Below are 20,128 nucleotides of genomic sequence, written 5' to 3'. Positions count from 1 at the left end.
CAGACTCCCATATTTATCCTTTCCCACCCTCTTTCCCCAGTAACCATAAGATTGTTTACTAAGTCTGTGAGTCTGTTTCTGTTTTGTAGAAGAGTTCATAGTGTCCTTTTTTTTCTTTTTTCTTTTTTTAGATTCCACATATGAGTGATATCATATGGTGTTTTTCTTTCCCTTTCTGGCTTACTTTACTTAGAATGACGATCTCTAGGTCCATCCATGTTGCTGCAAATGGCATTGTTTTATTCTTTTTTTATGGCCGAGTAGTATTCCATTGTATAAATATACCACCACTTCTTTATCCAGACATCTGTCAGTGGACATTTAGGTTGGTTCCACGTCTTGGCTATTGTATATAGTGCTGTTATGAACATTGGGGTGCATGTATTTTTTTGAATTAGAGTTCCCTCCGGATATTTGCCCAGGAGTGGGATGGCTGGATCACACGGTAAGTCTATTTTTAGTCTTTTGAGGAGTCTCCATACTGTTTTCCACAATGCCTGCACCAAACTACACTCCCACCAACAGTGTAGAAGGGTTCCCTTTTCTCCACATCCTCTCCAGCTCTTCTGTAGGGTATCTACCTCAGAGTGGAATTTCTGGATTATGGGGTAAAACATTTTGTAGATAATGCCAGACTGCTTTCCAAGTGGCTGCAATTACTAGCGGTATATGAGAGCTCCTATATGTAGCAGGCAACACTTAGTATTGTCAGACTTTTAAACTTTTGTTTATTTGAAGAGTATAACGTTTCTTATTTTGATTTGATTTTGTATTTGCCGGAATCTTAATAAAGGTGAGTATTTTCTTGTCTGTGTATTGGTCATCTGGATGTCCTCTGTGTATGTGTGTGAAACGCCTTGTTAGTTTATAAATAGCAATGGTAACATTCCACTGAGCGTTTGCTCTGTGCCAGACACGGTTCTAAGGGCTCCATACAGATTCATTGTATCATCACCACAGCCCTGGCACGTACGTGCTGTTATTATCTGTATCAAATGTTATTTTCTCTGACATATGATGATAACGTGATTTTTCTCTTTTAATCAGCTAATGAGGTAAATTATATGACTTCATTTTCGTTATGTTACATCAAACTCAAAATCTTTCTATATGTTGTGAATTCAACTTGTTAACATTTTTAAAAAAAAATTAGAAGCCTATGTTCAGGAATAAGGTTAGCCTATAATATCCCTTTGTCATACTCTTCTCATTAGGTTTTGGTATCAATATTATTTTCAGGGTTGAGTATTCGTAATTATTCAATTCACTTCTTCTACTAGTTTGAAAGCAACACACTCCATCCAGTTCTATAATTTTTGTTGTTACATTATTGATGGGTTGAATTGGGTCCTCCCTAAGGGATTTATTGAAGTCCTAACCCCTGGTACCTGTGAATGTGACCTAATTTGGAAATAGGATATTGAAGATGTCATCAAATCAAGATGCGGTTATTAGGGTGGACCCCGATCCAATATGACTGGGGTTATAAAAAGAGACAACAGAGTTATGCAGGAGAGAGATGGCTCTGTGACGACAGAGGCAGAGAGGTGAGTTTCGCTGCCCCGAGCCTGGGGCTACAGAAGGAGGAGTTGTTCTCTGGAGCCTTCAAAGAGAGCGTGGCCCTGCCAGCGCCTTGTTTTGGATTTCTAGCCTTCAGAACAGTGAAGCAATAAATCTCTGTTGTCTTAAGCCACCCGGTTTGTGGTAGTTGGTTCTGTCAAGCTGACGAATCTCATATAGCTTAGAAATTACAACCTGCATAATGATCTTACCCAGGGCTAGAAGTCATCAGAAACTTGACCTTTTCCTGGACAAATAGGGAACACGAGGAAACCACAAAAAGCACCTTTTATCATTTCTCCATTTCGCCTCTTCCAACTTACACACTTTTGGTGTCTAATACTTTGCCAATGTCTTTTGTACCCCGCCAGAAATGTTCATGACCGTTTTATACAGCTGCTGCTTGTTTTACTTAAACACATTCTCTACTTTGTTCCACCAGTTTTCTTGCATCTCAGTTCTTTTCCCCACCGTCATTCTCTTCCTGCCCGAAGCATGTGAACGGAGTTCCTGTAGTCAGAGTCTGCTGGTGACAATTTCAGGTTTAGTCTGTTTTTCACTGGGTGTGAAATTCTATTTCTTTTTGATACGTTGAAGATACCAGTCCATTGTCTTAAAAAAATTGAAGTTTTAATTGAAGTGTTGACTTAGACTGTATCATATTAGTTTCCAGGGTATCCCTGTATGGTCAGGCCACTCCAGATGGCTGTCCCCTTGCTCATTGTACGTCCCCTGCTGGACCAGTCCCTGCTTCACCTAAACCCTACTCATGTGACTGTGTTTGCCCCCTGCCCCACCTAGTGATGGTTCTAATCCTTAAGCCAGAACGGCTCCACCTGCCTGTTTATTAAAGGAAAACGCCCACCCTTGTGATCGTTAGACTGAGGGGCCGTGGGGGACGTGCCCTCGCTGCTGGCTTCCCTGGTAACTGATGAGCCAATCTGGGGTCACTTCCCTCTGTAAATGGCAGCCTCCTGAGCAGCAAATGTTGCTGCGGTGTCCAGTCTGCTGTCTCCCGTTTGCAAGAAGGTGGTCTCTGCAGGACTTTTTTTCTTCGAACGTGTAAGATCCCCCGTCTGTTTCTGCTTCCTTTTGGTTCTTTTGGATCTCGTGATGGAGTCGAGCTTCTTTCTGTCCCTGCTAACCTTTCGTTCTCACCTTCTTTGCCCTTGTGAAGTTCTTGGTAGGGATAACCCAGGCCTGGCATGGGTGCCCCTGCCCTCCGAGAAGTTTGGGTTCGCTCTGTCAGGTACTGGCTGCACTCACTACCACTTGGGTATCGCCTTAAGCCATTTGCATAGTTTTGAAATTCCTTAACCAACTAGGGTGATGAGGACCTAGGTGTAAATCCTCCTGAGGCCCAGTCTGGGCCCCCAAGTCCGCTGGCTTTGGGGAAAGAGGGATGCGTTTCCACTAATTTTGCCCTGATGTTGAAAATGTAGCTTTTTGAAACCCAAGCTTAAAGGGAGCGAAAAATGTGCACCTCGCATAGACTTGGCGCCCTGACCTTTGCGGCCTCTCCCCCACCCCGCCCGCGTGCAGTCAGTCCCTGGGCAGGAGCCCTGGTGAAGAATAACTGAGAATGCCGGCAGGTGTAAGTGCTTCCAGCGTTTGATTTATCTCCCTGATGACGTGTCTTTCTCCAAAAACTGGCCTGGGAAGTCCTCACTGTGGTTTGGGCTTCTCAGTCCTTTTCAGGAGATGCTGAGAGTATTTAAATCAGTGTGTTGTGGAGGGAGGGATCCGGAGGACACAGCTGCTGTGACTAGAAGCTGGCAGCTCCGTGGGGTTGTTTCTGGTCTCTCACGTCCTTAAATGTGTCCACGTTGGCATCGCATCCCCAGGACACAGTGGAACTTGGGTGTGTAAATGCTTTCCAAGCGCGAAGCACACGGCACGGACCAGCACGAGGGAAAACGGACTTGGCTTAAGCTTCTTATCTAATTCCAGTTGTTTTGAGACTATGGTTCCCGTCTTTATTAGACAAACTGCCTGCACGTCTCCAGGCTATATGATTTCCACATGTCTTAATACAGGAGGCTGAGCTTACATAGTCTTTTTAAGTGTTAATGGATTTACTGGAAAGGAAGTGGATTCATCTGAATAAACTGAATAGAAACCTTCAAAGGCACACAGTTAAAGAATCAACTTTGTATTTGTAAGGAATACAGGCTATCTCTTAGATTTTTAAAATATCATTTTTCTCATAGACGCTCTTATGCAAAGTTAATGAAGTAGAATGTTTTCATTAAAACATTTACAAATAACTATGCTATTAAAATTAAGACTACAATGAAGACTAAAACATTATTAACCCAAATTATAGAACATTCTGTTCTGAAGGGAGATGTGTACTCTTGTTGGCCTAAGCTGACCATGCTGTGAAGTTTAAAATCTTTGTGAATGATTGCAAGTGTCAGCTCTCCTGCTGACGTGGCCACAGATTCCAGAATCCAGTCTTTATTCTGTTTTATAGTGTATGCTTTTTGAAGGGTGCAGGCCTTCAAACAGGAAAATACTTTCTTTTTCTCATACCACATCCATGTTCATGTCATTCAATTTTAGAGTATAAATAGTTGACTTTAAAGAATGAAGGGCAGGGGGGAGGGTATAGCTCAAGTGGTAGATCGAAGGCTTACCATGTTCAAGGTCCTGGGTTCAATCCCCAGTACCTCCTCTAAAAAGAAAGAAACCTAATTACTCCCCGCCAAAAAAAAAAAAAAAAAAAAAAAAGAATGAAGAGCAAAGTAAAGTGAAATAAGAATAATGGTCTTTAAAAAAATTTTTTGTTTGTTTGTTTTTTTGGGAGGAGGTAATTAGGCACATGTATTTTTAGAGGAGGTACTGGGGATTGAACCCAGGACCTCGTGCATGCTAAGCACGCTCTCTACCACTGAGCTACACCCTCCCCAAGAATAATGGTCTTAAAGTACATGTCATAGAAAAGTTAATTCTCCTCCCGGTGGTTTCCAACAGCGATGATGAAGTTGGAATAGAGCACTGAGTGAATGCTGGGGTAGGGGGCCCTTTCCAGGGCCCAGCGCAGTGGTGTTCAGCAGCAAGGCCTTCTTTCCTTGTCCAAGAAGTCAGATAACTGTCCTTCCTGACTCGACGGCCTTTAGAGGACCCACAAGTTCCAGGAGCTTGAGGTTCTGAATGACCGTTGAGGAGCAGGTGACGCAAGTCATCTTGGGCGATTCCTCCACATTGGTTTTGCACATTTACTCAGACATGGAAATCTCAAAGGGGAAAGCACATCTCTCTTATCAGAGTCACCAGGGCAGAGTAGTGGCGGGAGCAGGGTGGCCTGGGGCTGGGGGCTACGATTGAATGTTGACTTTACCACTTCCTACCTCCTGACGTAGACAGACTCCCTCTCCTCTCTGTGCCTCAGTTCCCGCCCTTGTTAGAAGAGGATAATGACTGTTTCCACCTCATGGACTTGCTGTGAGGAATAAATGAGATCATGAGTGGAAAGAATTCAGTCACTGGCATATAAAAAGTGCTCAATAAATGTTTGACAGTAATATTCAGACATGAGAAATGTTTCTCACAGATTTGGTTAACTCACCTGGGGAGAGTAATATTCTTGAGAGAGAGTTTTGAATGTCGTTCAGAAATAATTAAATGCCTTCCTTGATTGAAATAGAAAGGCAATTAAGACAATGAAGCATTTTTCTCTGTGTTATCTAGGACATATTTTTCTCATTTTCCTCTTGTAATGGGAAAATTTGAAACTCACATAGAATAGTGACTAATTACTCATCTTGAGGTTAATTGTTCGCCAACAGATACATTTCAAGCAGCGAGATTCCAGAGGTTTCAGACTCCAGCTCTGGGTAGCATGATGTCTGGGACGCGGGCAGGCCTGGGCTTCTGGTGTGGCCCGCATAGGATGTGGGGAGAGTTCGTTAACCCTTCTGGGTCTTAGGCATCCTGACTATAATGAGGGGTAAAAGTACAAAACTACAGTGACGGTATTGGCAGTTGTACAGGTGACAGGCTCCCAAGTGTTATTACATCCTATCTGAGCAACAACAGAAAGCTGACTTTGAAATGCGTTCCAGGGACCTATTGTAAGAGGCAGCAACCTGTTCACATAAAATGAACCAATTAACCAAGCTCTGTTCATTGTACCCAAGCAAACTGGCCCCCAAATGTGTACCTCTGGCTATGTGGGATGGGGCACAAAGCATCCCGGATGTGTACCTAGGCATCGGGCAGTGGAATGGAGAGAGGGGACAGTATGTGATAATTACATCCATTAATTTCCCCAGGCACATGATTATCTTTTTGATGGTGTTTTAGTTATTTCACTAACATGTATTGGGAAAGCTTTGTGGCAGATAAATAACTCACAGTCCCTGTCTTCAAAGGGATGAAGGGAAGAAGGGGAAATCTAATATCTGTAAAAAGTCATCTATGTGGTTGAGTATGATATCTCTTGGTTCAAAACCGTGGGAGCTTCCCTGGTGAAATCTGAAACTGCCCCGCATACAGGGAGGGCAAGGAGACACGGAAGAGGCAGCCAGCTCCAAGCCGGTAGATGGCAGGTTTGATAAGCAAGAGAATTTGTTATGTATGAGGCTTCTCTTGAGTGGTTGCAAGATGAGTCGGTCTCTGCACCTGCCCGCCAGAATCTTGAAAGTTTAGGTAGAAACTTTAATTGGATTCAGTCACATATGTCATCCAGATGGTCTCAACAACACATTGCTTTCTCAAGGCTGCATCCTTGAAAACAGTTCCCACTGTGGGAACAGTGGGCAAACACATTTCAAGGACGGGGACAGGGTGAGGATCCTCCAATTGTCCTGGTTCAACTCCAGGGTCAACAGGCGGTCGTGTCCTCTCAATGACCTCCTCCAACCATGTCACAGCAGGCTAACGCCATCACAACCCTAAATCTCCATGACTTAGGGAAGTTTATTTCTTGCTTGCATTAAAGTGTATTTCCTCCTGCAGTCATTTAGGGACCCAGATTCCTTCCAGCTTTTGATTCTGACATCCTAAAGCAGGGCTCAGCCAACTGTGGCTCATGGGTCTTATTTGGATAATGTTTTTGTAAATTTTTTGTAAATAAAGTTTTATTGGCACACAGCCACATCTATTCATTGTGGATAACCTGCTCTTAGTACCTGCTCTCACACTGCAACGGCAGAGTGTATGGCCCATGAGCCCTAACATTGACTATCCACACATTTACAGTGTATGGCCCCATGAGCCCTGCCTTAGAGCGTTGGAGTCTTGTCTTGGATTCTCTGATTCAGCCCATGGAGAGGGGAAGGAGAAGAATGGAAGATTCTGTGGGAGGTTTTTATGAACTATGCCTGGAAATGGCTTCCATCAAATGTACCTACATTTTGTTGGCCAGAGCTCAGTCATATAGGGAGGTGGAGAAACACAGTCTGCTGGTGGTCCAGGAGGAAAACACAAGGTAGTTCTCTGCTGACTGGTACTGTGCTAGACTCTTCCATTTGCTGTATCCTCTTTGTTCCTTAAAACAACTGTGTAATAAGTACAGGACTACTTTGCAGATGAGGTGCCTGAGGTTCAGAGAGGTTGAGCAACTAGCCTCAAGGTTGCCCAGCATCAGAATAGTGCGAGTGGGAACTTGATAGTCAAGATATCTTGCTCTGAAGCTTGCACTAGTTCTGAAATTTTTGTTAAATTGTGGTGAAATATACATAACATGTGCCATTTCAGCCATTCTTAAGTGTAGAGTTCAGTGGGATATAAAGTAAACTTTTGAGAGTGGGAAGTCTCTTAGCTTTTGATAAGAATTTACAAGCTCAGGACTTTCATTTTAATGATAATGTTAAAAAGTTAAGCAGAGTCAGACTTACAAGGGTAATTAATTACCTTAAAACCGAGTACTGACACAAAATTTTCAACCTCACATTTTAGTTTGTGTTTATTGGTGCCAATAGTGATTTTTAACTGTCATAGGTAAAAAAGGGCTAGAGGTGGATTTGATACTGAAATGACTCCTTTAAGCTTTTCCTACACCCACATGCATTAAGAAATACTTTGAGGTGGTTCAAAAAAAGAGAAAGTGGCAGAAAAATTGAGACATTATACAGGATATAATTATATAGACTTGCCAACCCCCAAAGAACCTACTTTATTGAACTCAGAACCATGTTGACATTTGAGTGGTAATTTAGTTTCCACAAAACAATGTTCTCCAGCATTTTATTATTGTTCATTTAGAAATCTTTGCTTTCGTGGTGTTTTCCTTTTTCATTATTTTTGTGATTTGTGTCACATGCGTAAAGAATGCATCCATGACTTTATGCTTGTACATATTTAAGTAAGATAGGAAAATTAATTTAAATAAAAATGAGGGCTCTGAGAGAACATTTTCTTTTTAAAAGGAATGTGTAGAGTCGTCCCTTAGTATCCTGGGGGGATGGGTTCCAGGACTTCACAGATACCAAAATCTGCAGGTGCTCAGATTCCTTATATAAAGTGGTGTGGTCCAGAAGGCCCTCCCTATCCACAGTTCCTGTATCCAGTGGATCTGACCAACTAAGGGTCCAGAACCTGTGGATATGGAGGACAGATTGCACATTGACTCAGGTTTACAAGAGGCTCCCCCACAGAGATAACTTTCTTTTAAGAAAGACTTGTCCTTTTTTTAAAAAAAAAAATTTAAATTTTTACTTCTTTTGGTGGGGCCAGGGAGGAGGGGAGGTAATTAGGTCTATTTATTTATTTATTTTAGAGGAGGTCCTGGGGATTGAACCCAGGATCTTGTGCATGCTAAGCACGCGCTCTGTCACTGAGCTATACCCTCCCCCTCAAGACTTGCCCTTGAATTAGGGAACTGTACCAGTCAGAACAGGCTAAATTGAGCTGCAGTAACAAGCAAACCCCAAATCCCCAGTGGCTTAAACCACTTGCTCACATTAAATCCGTTGGGCATTGGCCAGGAACCCAGCTCATCGTGATCATGACAGCAACACCCAGAGGGGTGGACCTACCCTCGGTAATCAGTCTGGTTGAGTGGAACGACTGCTCTGGGTTTTCTCACCTCTAAGTAAATGCTCTGGCTCAAGTAGGTAGATGACCACACCTAACAAACTTCCAGGAGAAGACTATAATTTGGGTGGGGGTGGGGGGTGTCCAGAGGAGAGAGAAACCAGGAATCAGCTGGTAGCAATAATGTGTGCCACAGAAAGCATCCTTCATCTTTCTGTAAAGAAGTGCCCTGTGGCCCAGTTTCAACATTTTCAATTCCCTGGTAAAGTTGCAAACAGCTTTCTTAATTTCATGGGCAGCTGTGGCTCTTTGGGTTACAGCCAAACCCTACAGCTTACTAGCCAAGGGGCAAGGGCGAATCTTAACCTCAGCCCCTGCTTTGTGAAATGAGGGAGAAGTGTCACTTGCGTGGTTTGTTGAGTCAATGCAATAACTCATGTGAAACCTCCTTGTCAGTTGTAAATTATCCCCCAAATGAAGGTATTAGTGTGGTTTCTGGCCATCAGTCATGCCACACTGTGGATAAAGAACAGACAGTAATGATTTCACCCTCCAGCACTTGTCCTATGGTCAATGTTTTGTCACAAAAATTTCCTGAAACTTCACAAGAAATTTCCTTAGATGATGTGATAATGAAACCTAAAGAGAAGAGCTATGCAATAAGAAAGCAAAATTGTCCTCTTGGCTAGAAAATGACAAAGCGTTTTACGTGGGCCACAATAATTCTCACATTAAAACAATTTGAGATCAAAGGAAGGAAGCACGATCTTGCTTCAGAAGCAGTAGCTTTAAGTTGGGGATCGTATGGAAAAAAAATTACAAACGTCTCGCAAAATAGTGCTGAGGATAGAAACACAGCAAAATTCTTACACTGTAGCCTTAACTCCTGAAACCGGATCACTCCTGAACTCACTCAGGTATCCCAGAAGCTGAGTTTAGCAGAACTGGATCGCATCCGCAGATGATCTTGTCCAACACTCTTCTTTTCCAGAGCAAAGTAAGGTCTGGAAAAATTGACTGGTTTGCCCCAGATCATGTTCCTTAAACACGAGTTGATGAGTCAAACACTTGTATCCTTTCCTCAACCTGAAATTGTAGAAATGAACACGATGGAGGAAGAAACGTTTCTCTGTTCCCTCATACAATTGCTAATAAAATCTCTTCTAATCAGAGCTTATGAAATTCCCTTCACTGTGTACCTGCAAGCGGACAAAACCCCATCGGAAATTCTTGTGAAGGTCCAGCGATGATTTTTCAGATTCCTTTTCTGCATATCTAAAATTCAGTTGATTTCCCCATTTCAGAGTTTCCCAAATGATGTTTTGATCTACAGGAAATGTACGACTTGAGTAAGAAAACAAGATCCCAATCTCTAGCTGAATAATTCCATTATCTGATCATTCTATTTAATTAGATGTCGAAGCCTACTTTTCACCGTAGGAGAAGAATTTTCACATTGTCCACAAAAAGGAAGAGAAAGCTAAGTTACCTTCCTGGACTTACGAGTCAGGAGAGGCTCAATTATGCTGCAGTACAAAATATCTGGGACTTAGAGTAACAGAAGATTATTTCCCATTCATATTCAATGTGCACTGTGGGATGGAGGGCTCCTCACTCCATGTTACCTTTGCAAAGGTGGGCAGGCGGAGGGAAACTCCATCTGGGGGTGGAGTTGTCACAGCAGCTGTGACACAGGGAAGGGGCTTTGGTGAATTGCACACTGGCTCTTAAAACTTCTGCCTATAAATAACACATACTACTTCTGCTAAGTCCTCATTTGCCAAAGCAAATTACAAGGTCACATCTAAATGCAAAGAGATCAGAATGCTTCAATCTGACCATGCACCTGGGAGAAGAAAATCCATAATTTTGGTGAGCATCTCTAATAGCTCCCGCACTAGGAATAAAAAGAAGAATATAAACAGCACAGACGAACAGACCCCCCCCCCACTATCAAAGTCAGTGTCTCACACCATCACTATGAGTCAAATCCCCAATCAGAGGTAATAAAGTATCTGTCAGCTATACAATAAAATATTGTAATGCATTAATTTGCTGCAGGGAAAATTTTCTTCATCCATTTCTTCATCTTCACACAAGAGTGTTGCCAAGAATGGGAGGCAGGTACAAATGAACTAAACTAAATTGGGGCCGAGATGAAGTTTCTAGAAATGCATTGTGGGCCAGCTAAGCGGGGAGATGTATTTATGCTTTTTGTGGATTTTATTAGACTCATTTCCTGAGAAGAAATCACTTCTTTATGACATGACTATACCAGTCAATAGAGTCTTTTTAAAATAATCTGATAGTAGGAAAGTTAGAGCCTGATCAGACAGAAAGTTCATATTTACTTGCTTCTAATTGCTAATAAGAGTAATTATTTAATGGATCATTCTGCAAAGTGACCCCGAACCTTTAAAACTTAGCCTTTTTGGGAAATGGCTGAAGGTCTGGAATATGTTTAAACAACCCTCATGTGTTTCTTTTATTTGAGTGCAATCATTTGCTTAAATTCATATTTTTAAACTTTTAGTGTATTACTGGCAACAAACTGTTTCAAGTGGGGAAAACTCAAACTAGCTCAGAACGTCCCGTAAATTAAAAAAGAGTTTTGTACTTTCCAGAATAATAAGGACTTTTATAGTCTTTCTTTAAATCCTTTTTGGTAAAACTCTACAAAGCAGGAGGAAAGGGCGAGAGTCAAAGTCTGCTGATTTACTGGTTAATTATATCTTTCCCCCCTGCCCCTTAAAATTTTATAACAGAGCAGGGTTCACATTAACACCCCAACCACAATAAACCAAACATATTTTATTACATATTTTATGTTCAAGATGGAAATGAAGATATAATAGTGAGATAATTTTATACAGCGGTTCATGAATTCTCTTCGATTATGGGTAGGTCAGTTTTGTGTTTTGTGCTTTAGTTTTTTAAACTGTCATTATTAATTATATTAATGGCAAACTTTTATTGAGTATTGACTACAGTAGGAGGGGCTAGATTAAGCACTTCATGCTTTTCCCCTCACTTGTTCCTCATAGAAGACTTACTTTTACAAAGAAAGAAATTGAGGATGAATGAAGTGACTTGACCAAGGTCACCTAGCTAGTTGGGATAAATCATGGTAACATTTCAACCAAGGTATCTGATAATTGCAGTGTTTTTCCAATCCAACTCTCTTGGAGAGGAAAGAATTTAAGTTGGCGATGGTTCCTTTATTCACAGATATATGAATGCCCACTCTGTGCCTGGCCTTGTCTTAAAGCCTGTGGATACAGAGCTGAATAAATTTGCAAGGCACAGAGGTTAAGAAAAGGGGGGCTCTGGCATCAGATCAACATACTTTGAGTTGGGCTCTCCAGTGTCACCTTGGACAGAACACCAGCCTCATCTGCAAACTGGGAAATTATACTGATGCTTCATGGAATTACTGGGAAAACTAAATGAGATAATAAAAGTCAAGTGCTTATAAGAGTGCATTGCATAAGATGCTCCATAGTATTCCCTCAGTAAATACTAGCTTTTATTGTCATTTTTGTTGCTATAAGCAATAATGGACACTGCCCCGGAGCTCCCTGATTAGAGAGGGGAGAGAGACATTTAAACAATATTTCCTGTCCAATGTGATATGAGCACTAAGCAAGTCAGGGAAAGGCGCGAGTGATTGCTTACAGAATAGGTCTGGAAAGTTTTCACGCCAGGGGTGAAGCTGAGCCGGTGATTGATCGCCAGGGAAGAGGAAATTCTCCAGGTGGAGAAGTGCGTAGGCGTTCCACTTCTGTACGAAGGTGAGGCGGCAAAAGCGTGTTTGGGGAACCTCGAGGCTCAGGCGAAGTCGGACGTTCTAGTGAGGGAAGGAGGAATAGCAAAAGCGAATGGAAAACCAGCGCTGGGAACTTGGCGTGTGGACCAGGAAGGGCTCTGCCTTCGCTGGCAGTAACGGGAGGGAGGCCGGGTGACCGCGAGGTGGCGCTGTGGCTCCATGCAAGGGGAAGATTAGGGCGCCCGCGGGTCACCACACGCCCAGGGCGGCCAAGAGGAGGGGCAGGGCGGTCTCGGTGGGTTTGGCACCATCTTCATACAGCCATCAAATAATGACGGTAATAAAGATAATAAATACTCAGGCAGATAACCCGGAAGCAGTCCTTTTTAGGACACACGGCATTAATAATCAGAAACTGTCCGCGAGGAACAATTAAGAGCGCGGAACTGTCCAGCAGGGATCACTGCGAGCGCAGTCCGGGTAATTTGTGGGCCATGGCGGGAACTCTGCCTCGCCCGCCGGGAGCCGCCCTGGGCGCTAACCCGCAGCCTCTGGGCAGGTCCTGCGCCCCATGGGCGGCTCCCTGCTACCTGCAAGCCAAAGGAGCAACAGTTTCTACGCCTGCGCCGGGGCGCTCAGTTCGTATCTTGCCTGCGCCTTTGATTGGACCTGAGATTTTGGGGACTTCTTCGCTGGGTTTCACATGCACACGTGCACACACACACCACGTAAGAGTTCAGGTTCACTCCCGTGAACGATACTTTTGCACATACACATTTCTGTACATGCACACCCAGTCACATAAATGAGACACGGCTACACATGGCACATGCACACACTATACACATGCATACGTGTAGTCACGCTTGTGTGCAACAGTCCTCAAGCACACACGCCCATATGCACCCAGGTGAGCGATGCCACTCACCGCCACACACTCATTCTTTACAGGCCCACGGAGATAATGCAACCACTCTTCCTTCATACAAACATTCGCACGGTCACATCACACGCACCCAACAAAGATCTCCCAACACCGAGCGGTGCGTTAACTATTCACTGAATTGCACCTTAAATGAAACACTCGCGAATTTTTTGTGACCCGGTCATCTCGATCTCCTCTGTTCAACTCCTCCCTTCTCCTACTTTCTTCTAATCAAACAGGCCTACTCCTCCTTCCCTTCCTCTCCAAATCTTCGATGGCCTTAGGTTCTTTCAGTCGGTTTTGCACTGCTGAAGGGATGCTAATTTTCAAACAGCGGGGATCTCCTTTCTCCTACCCTGGAGCCTTCTTCCTCCCGGGGATCGAGGGACCTTCCCTGATCAGCCTCCAATCCCTTGGGCGGGAGGACTGTGGGGGAAGGGCCAGGGGGTGGGGTATGGTCGCACCCCGGGGCAGCCTTGGACTGGGACCTTTCGGGCAGTGCCCTCCGGCTGTATTTTCTCTGCACAGAATAATTTTGGCTTTTAACTGTCTATGGTCATTCCAAGGCCATATGGCCTCCTCCATTACAGCACATCCGCAGGTATCCAGATTTCTGCTGACTGATGAGGGTCCAGGCATCCGCTTCAAGTCTTGTGTTTAGGCTATTTCAGTTAGGTGACTTTGCGTGAGCCTGAAGCTCTAAAACCTCAGCTAGGGCTGGGAGAAGCGGCTGACTGGAGGTCACATAGCGAATGTGGCAGAGTCAGGGTTGGAGCTGGCACGACCCTGGTGCGCCCCGTCGCGGGGGGCCGCGAGAGACGCGCGCCGGTGTCTGACCGCGGGGATGCGCATACAGTCCGAGCGTTAAAATTCTTGAGAACCATTTACCCTCCTCTCTACTCTGCTGCCTGCCCTCGGGAGGCAACTTGCGGTCACGCTCCTTCGTCATTCATGATACCCAGAAGCTCGAGAGCTAAAGGGACCTTCGAGCACTGGAGGGCAAACATCAAGGCAAATGCGGGAGACACGTTCAGCCACCGGGTGAGTGGTTTGGTTCCAAGGTTCAGGAGGTTCAGGGCAGAGACTCTGGAGAAATTTCGGCTTGGCGACTTTGTTAGCAATGCGGCCGTGGGCAAGTTGTTTCATTTCAATCACAGGGAGTCAGTTTCCTCACCTGTAAAATAGGGGTGCTCTTACCTGCTTTCTTTGTCTGTTGTGGGAATTCAGTGAGGTTTTGCCCATAAAACCTTCAACAAATGGGATCTATTCTTATCCGGGGACCGCCCCAGGGGAAACCCAAGAGAGTCGGCAGGCTCGATCCGGGAAAGATTTGTTTGAACCCCTAAGCCCCAAGCCCTCGTTTTAGGCAGACTAAGCGCTCCCAAGCCCCAGCCTGAGCCCCAACGGTGTTTTTTAGCCTGATTTCTACCTCTTAGCTCTCTGTGGGTGACTTTGTCCCTCTCTAGGCCTCAGTTTCCCTGTCTGTACTATGCGAAAGTGTACAGACAGGGAAACTGGATCTGGCCCCAGTTTCTGGGTTTGGAAGTGCCGGTCAGGCTGGGCGAGCAAACGGGGCCGTCTCTGCAGCGATGGGGGTCCGAAACAGGGGTCGGGGCCCGAGGAAATGCCCCCTTCCCTTTGCCGCTTGCTAGAGAGGGCTGGGAGCAAGGTGGGAGGACAGACGGATTTCCGGCGGAACCGCAGCCCGCTGGTCTACGCGTTCCCAAGGGCAGCGGGTCTTGGAGGGGCAGGGGCAGGGTTTTGACGCAGGCGGCCGGGACCCGCTGTTCGACCACCCCCGCGGCGTCTGGCTGCTGCTCAGTGGCCCCTGCAGAGCTGCGCCCGGCTCAGGTCCTCACTTCCCCAGGGCCCCGGGCCACCACCCACTCCTACCCATCTCCTCTTGCAGACACCGCCTCGGCCTCTGCCCAGACCAGCCAGCAACCCCAGGCCGCGGGTGGACGCCCTCCGAGCCGGCCGCGTGCAGCAGGACTTTGCCTCTTCGGCCTTCATCCCCCCATCTTTCCCTTTTCCTTCCTCCCGGCGTTGAAGGAGGCGTCTTTCCTCCGGTTTCATTCTGAACGGTCTCTGGCTAGCGGCAAAAAAGAGAGGGCATTTCCCCCCGACAGGCGGCCCTTCTGTGGGAGCGTCTACCTAAGTGGATCGGAGATCGAGGGAATTTTCCAAGTGCCAGGTCCCAAGTCTGGCCTCCTGGGGGCGGACGAGCAGAGAAGATTCCCTTTTTCCCTGGGACATCGCGCTGCTCCTAGTTCGGCGGTGTTTAGTCTTGTCTCCGCTCTTTTAGCGGGCGGGTGTGTTTCCACTTGCAGCCCCCAGAAGTTACTGCGGAGACTGATGCTCTTTAGGAAAGGGAGTTGATCTGCCGGCGCCTTAAGAGGGTTGGGATAGACTTCAGAGTGAGATCTCCCTGCGCCTTAAGAGAGAGAAGGTTTCACAGTTCGGGATGGGGAAGGGGGCTTGCTCACGCGGCCTGAGCTGCCTCCAGCGTCCGGAGACCTCAAGGGGAGTCCTGTCTACTGTTTGGAGCAACTGAGAAACAGGCGGCGGACGATAAACCGACCCCTGCCCCCGCCCCGCCTAGTGGAAGAAACTGCGAGAAGCTCTGAGGGAGTCTCCACTCCAGGGGGAACATCAAGCCTTTCCAGTTGCTCCCTCCACGTATAAACTCGTCCTGCTCTAAGTTTTCCTCATGCACGGGTTCTTTCTCCCTCATTTTCTTCTTCCCTAATTCTGCATGTCTGGACAAAGCTTGGAAATCTGCGTTTCCAACAAAACACCCCTTCCCCCATTTGATTAAGCTGATTAGTCGAATTTGGGAGTTACCTTGACAAGCTACCCTAAAGTCATGTCACAGATATGCTATAAAGCCTGGGCAATGCTGTACGTACACTATAACGTTAAAAGAATGAAGACAGTCTCAGTACATACTTTATAGTCTCTCCTATACACACATGTTTTGCTTTCTGGAGGTGGTGCAAACCTTACATGAGGGAAGACTGAAAGGTGTTTAAGGGATTTTTCCCCCCAAAGTTTTAAATTGCAAATGCTAGTTCAACAGTCACCAGAGGAAATCCACAAAATGCTACCACTCTGCTGGCCTGGGTTTCACCCCCAGTTTTCTAGCACCCTCTCTCTTTTCCACCTCCTCTTGAGCTTCCTTCCTACTTAAACATCTTTACTGGGTGAGAAAGCCAGGTTGAAAGCACAGGGACACCCAGAAGAAAAACAATAAATATACTCTGCTTGGTTAAAATCAAGTACACTCACAAATCCAGGTGAAGTATCTGCCCCCTTTTAATTTTCCTCTTACGGCCTGGTGGATGTGGCCTTCCTCTTACTTAGTTCCTGGAGATTATTGTTTCTGGGGTAGGAATAGGGCAGCTGAAGGCTTCTTTCTCTGGGCCAGTTTCCTTTTTGGATCAGGCAGCTTCGGGCTCCTAGACAAACATGTCATTTGCAGCGTGCTTCTAGATTCTGCTCGACCCCCCAGAAATCCATCTGTTGTGTGCTTCTTACTGATCCTGGGCCTCAGAGTGGTTATATCTCTCCTTTCTCTGTCACTTTTGCTGCCTCCCTTTGGCAGTGATCTGACCCTCATTTTGTGTTCCCCATCAGTGGGGTATGTACCTCACCAGAGTCAGCTTGGACTCCTGAACACTGTTTACTGGAGAGCAAAATGGATGCTCAAGCAATTAAAGAGAGGGAGGCATGGGCCTTATGCCAGTGATGCTGGGGACTCATTGACAGGAGGGTAGCCTCTGCTTCCTGGTCCCCCTTCTTTGAAGGAGCCCCTCAGAGAAGTCAGGGGATGGTCCAGGCAGGGGAAGGGATTGGCTCTGGGGACTCTTTGGGCTTTGGAGTTAAGCTTGGAGCTTTGGGATGTTTTCAGCAGGCCCAGTTTCAACTGTGCATTTAAATTCTGTGGAGACGAAGAAGGTCCAGCTCCCCCCTTTCCCCTCTTCACAAACCTATAATCCTTTCAGTCTCTCCACTAGTGTATCCCTCCTGAACATCTACTGTGTACCATGAACTCTGGTGGATGCTGTGGGGATCCTGATGGATCAGAGAGGTCTCTTCAAGAGCGTCTTAGAGGAGATGGCATTAATTATGGTACCAAGGAGAAAGTGCTCAGCACATTAAGCAGTCCAAATTAAATGGTATGAGAGCAGAGCAGGCTTTGTGCACAGAGATAAAGCAGTGTTGAGGACAGTGTCTTCAGGCCTAAAACACAGTCTTTTATCTAGTTTGGGAATCTGGAAGTGGTTCCTCCTTTCCTGCTCTGCCAAGAGCACAAAGCATAACTTCTGCCTGTCTCCATTCCATTCCACATGGGCATGTGTACTTTTCCATCACTGACCCTATGAGCTTCCTAAATCAAAGGGCCAAGGAAGGCCGACAGAAAGGGGACCTGGATTTCTGGCAGAGGATTTTCCCGAAGGAGTCTTTAGCAGATTTGGCTTCAGTCAGGGAGTTCCTTTGAGGGCAATGAAACAGAAGTTCACCACGTGCTTATTAGAGGTTACAACCTGCTAAAAAATGATGGGGCACATTACCCAGAGGCATCTAGCTATTTCCTTTGCCAGCCACAAGCATATATATTGAAAGGTCTGAGGTAGGAGATCATTTCTTCCTCCCTCCCTTCCTTTTCTCCTTCCCAATCTCTCTCTTTCTTGACAGGTGGCAGAGGCAGAAGTTGGAGGAAGGTTTGCTCAAGTCGCTCTTTTTAACAGAAAGAATGAGGAAGAGAAAAACCTTGCATCCAATAACCAACTAATCAGAGACGTTGTTGTTACTTTGGTAGTTACTCTAAAGAAAAAGTATTTGCGGGGGCAGGGGTGAGAGGGTGGTGATTGAATCGAACACATTTTAAAACGCATCCTGACACGGTTCCAGTCGGAGCATTCATTCGCCGTTTACGTATCCCGCGGATTGCTCGAGAACAGTGAGCAAGTGAAGACAGTGCCAAATGCTGGCGGCCTTCAGGCTAGCGGCCGAGCGAGAAGCGTTTCAGACGCTGGGCTAGGCGAGGATTCCGAGTCCCCCACTCCCTGGGGATCCACAGCGCCTGGCCTGCCGGGGCCCTGGGTCTACTCATCCCTCTCAGCATGAAGGCAGTGCCCTCCGCGCGAGCTCCCAGCCCCGATCTGGGGTACCCATTTTCCACCCCACCACACCCTTCTTAAAGTGAAGAGGTGGGCACCTGGGATGCGCGTCCTGCTTTTCCTGCCCGGCTCTCCCGTCTCCTCCACTTTTGCCCCCGACGTCCCAGAACAGCGGAGCAGGACACGGCATCGGCCCTGGGAGGGCGCAGCCTGTGCGCCTCGAGCGCTCTCAGGGCACGGTGAGGATGCTTAACGGACCGCAGAGGCCAGGATGAAGAACCCAGCTCAAATCCCTGAGAAGAGTATCCTCCTCCCCTTCTTTCTGTCTCCCTTCTCCTGCCCGGCTCAGCCTAGCTCAGCCCCGCTCCTCCCCAGCTCAGACGCCAGGGCTCAGCGATCCTTCGCTCGCCACTTTGCGAGGAACTTTGGCCGGCTCCCCTGCGCCACTGGGGGAGGGATGTTAATGAGGGAGCGTGGCCCAGTGCTGTGAGCCAGCAGGCTCCTGCGCCACGATTGGCTGCGGGGAAGCGGAAGGATGACGTTATGCAAATGAAGGGGCGGGCCCACGAGTCGCGGGCCCCGCCTCCTCCCTTTGGGGTTAGTGTGCCTGTGTTTAGCTCTGGGGAGAGTCAAACTGGATTCCATAGGGAAAGCCTGCAAATCACTTCTATTTTAGCAAGGAGAAAACAGAATCTCCAACCAGCAGGGTCCACCCCTCTCTCTTTCTCCCTCTCCTCTCCTCTCCTCTCCTCTCCTTTCCTCTCCTCCTCTCTTCTATCTTTCTGTCTCTCCCTACCCCCTCCCCCCTCCCCCCACCCCACTCTCCCTCTCTGGTGTATCTGTCTACGGCAACCAGCGTCCTCCTCGTCTATACGCACTGAAAGGAAAGAAACATCTTTGGTTGGGAGAGAAGGAGGGGGGAAAAAAAAGAGGAAAAACTTGCCTGGTTGTGGAAAATGACACTTGAAGTAGCAAAGCCGGCAGCGCGAGTTGAGTCTATTGTTTCTTAAATTGCCATCAGGGTTTTTTTTTTTTTTTTTTTTCTTCCTGCTTCTTCAAGTGAACGGTACCTCTACAAAAGGAAACTCCAGCCCCTCCTGTCCTCCACTGGCCTGTGATCATTACCAAAAAAAAAAAAAAAAAAAAAAAAAAAAAAAAAAAAAAAAAAGCACCCAAACCAAAAATTAACCAAACAACCCCCAACAGCCAAGCATACATCTCTATTTTTTTTATTTTGGTCTTTTTGTTGGATTTTCCCTTCTTTTCTCTCTCTCTCTCTCTTATTTTTTTTCTAGTTATCGCTCAGTTTTGAGTGAAGGTTTACATTTTTTAAAAATTTGCTTTCCAGCCCGCGTTGATCTAGCGCGAGTTCATCGGCTAAAAAAAAAAAAAATCTCTGGCTGGCGTTTTTTTTCTCCCCCCCCCCTTTTTTTTTTAATTTTCAAGGGGGAGGAGATTTTCCACAAGAAAAGGTTGTTTTCATGTTTGGGATTCAGGAAAGCATCCAACGGAGTGGAAGCAGCATGAAGGAAGAGCCGCTGGGCAGCGGCATGAACGCGGTGCGGACGTGGATGCAGGGCGCCGGGGTGCTGGACGCCAACACGGCGGCGCAGAGGTGGGTACCGCTCGGGGACTGGGGCCGGGGAGGCGAGCCGCGAACAGTAGGGCCGGGAGGCGGTAGCTGCAGCGGCCGCCTCGGGGCCGGGCCGCACTCTCGTGTCTGCCGCTCGGGTCTGCTCGCCTCCGGGGCTTCGCGCTCCCCGGCCGCGCTGT

General features: G+C 46.5%; 1 protein-coding gene and 1 long non-coding RNA gene across 10 annotated transcripts in view; one reads left to right on the top strand and one right to left on the bottom strand.

Annotated features, from left to right (window-relative positions):
- Positions 1-3,698: 3,698 nt before the first annotated feature.
- Positions 3,699-19,455, bottom strand: LOC123615447 (uncharacterized). 2 transcript variants are annotated; one of them, XR_012505721.1, is made up of 4 exons: positions 19,299-19,455; positions 12,217-12,388; positions 9,741-9,868; positions 3,699-9,627 (listed from the first exon to the last, which is right to left on the bottom strand). It is a non-coding gene; the product is annotated as an uncharacterized LOC123615447 (long non-coding RNA). The 2 variants fall into 2 exon arrangements; XR_006723034.2 differs by lacking the exon at positions 19,299-19,455 and adding an exon at positions 18,454-18,970.
- EBF1 (EBF transcription factor 1) overlaps positions 19,134-20,128 on the top strand; it is a 379,633-nt gene continuing 378,638 nt past the window's right edge. For all 8 annotated transcript variants that reach the window (XM_074361007.1, XM_074361003.1, XM_074361006.1 and 5 more), the window contains exon 1: positions 19,134-19,970. In XM_074361007.1, the coding sequence (XP_074217108.1) occupies positions 19,837-19,970 (134 nt within the window). In that variant the 5' untranslated portion in view covers positions 19,134-19,836. The remainder of the gene's footprint in view (positions 19,971-20,128) is intronic.

This window comes from Camelus bactrianus, chromosome 3 (assembly GCF_048773025.1).
Source record: "Camelus bactrianus isolate YW-2024 breed Bactrian camel chromosome 3, ASM4877302v1, whole genome shotgun sequence".
Lineage (NCBI taxonomy): Eukaryota > Metazoa > Chordata > Mammalia > Artiodactyla > Camelidae > Camelus > Camelus bactrianus.
The sequence above is the reverse complement of the archived record's forward strand: the minus strand, read 5'-3'. Positions and strand labels throughout refer to the sequence as shown.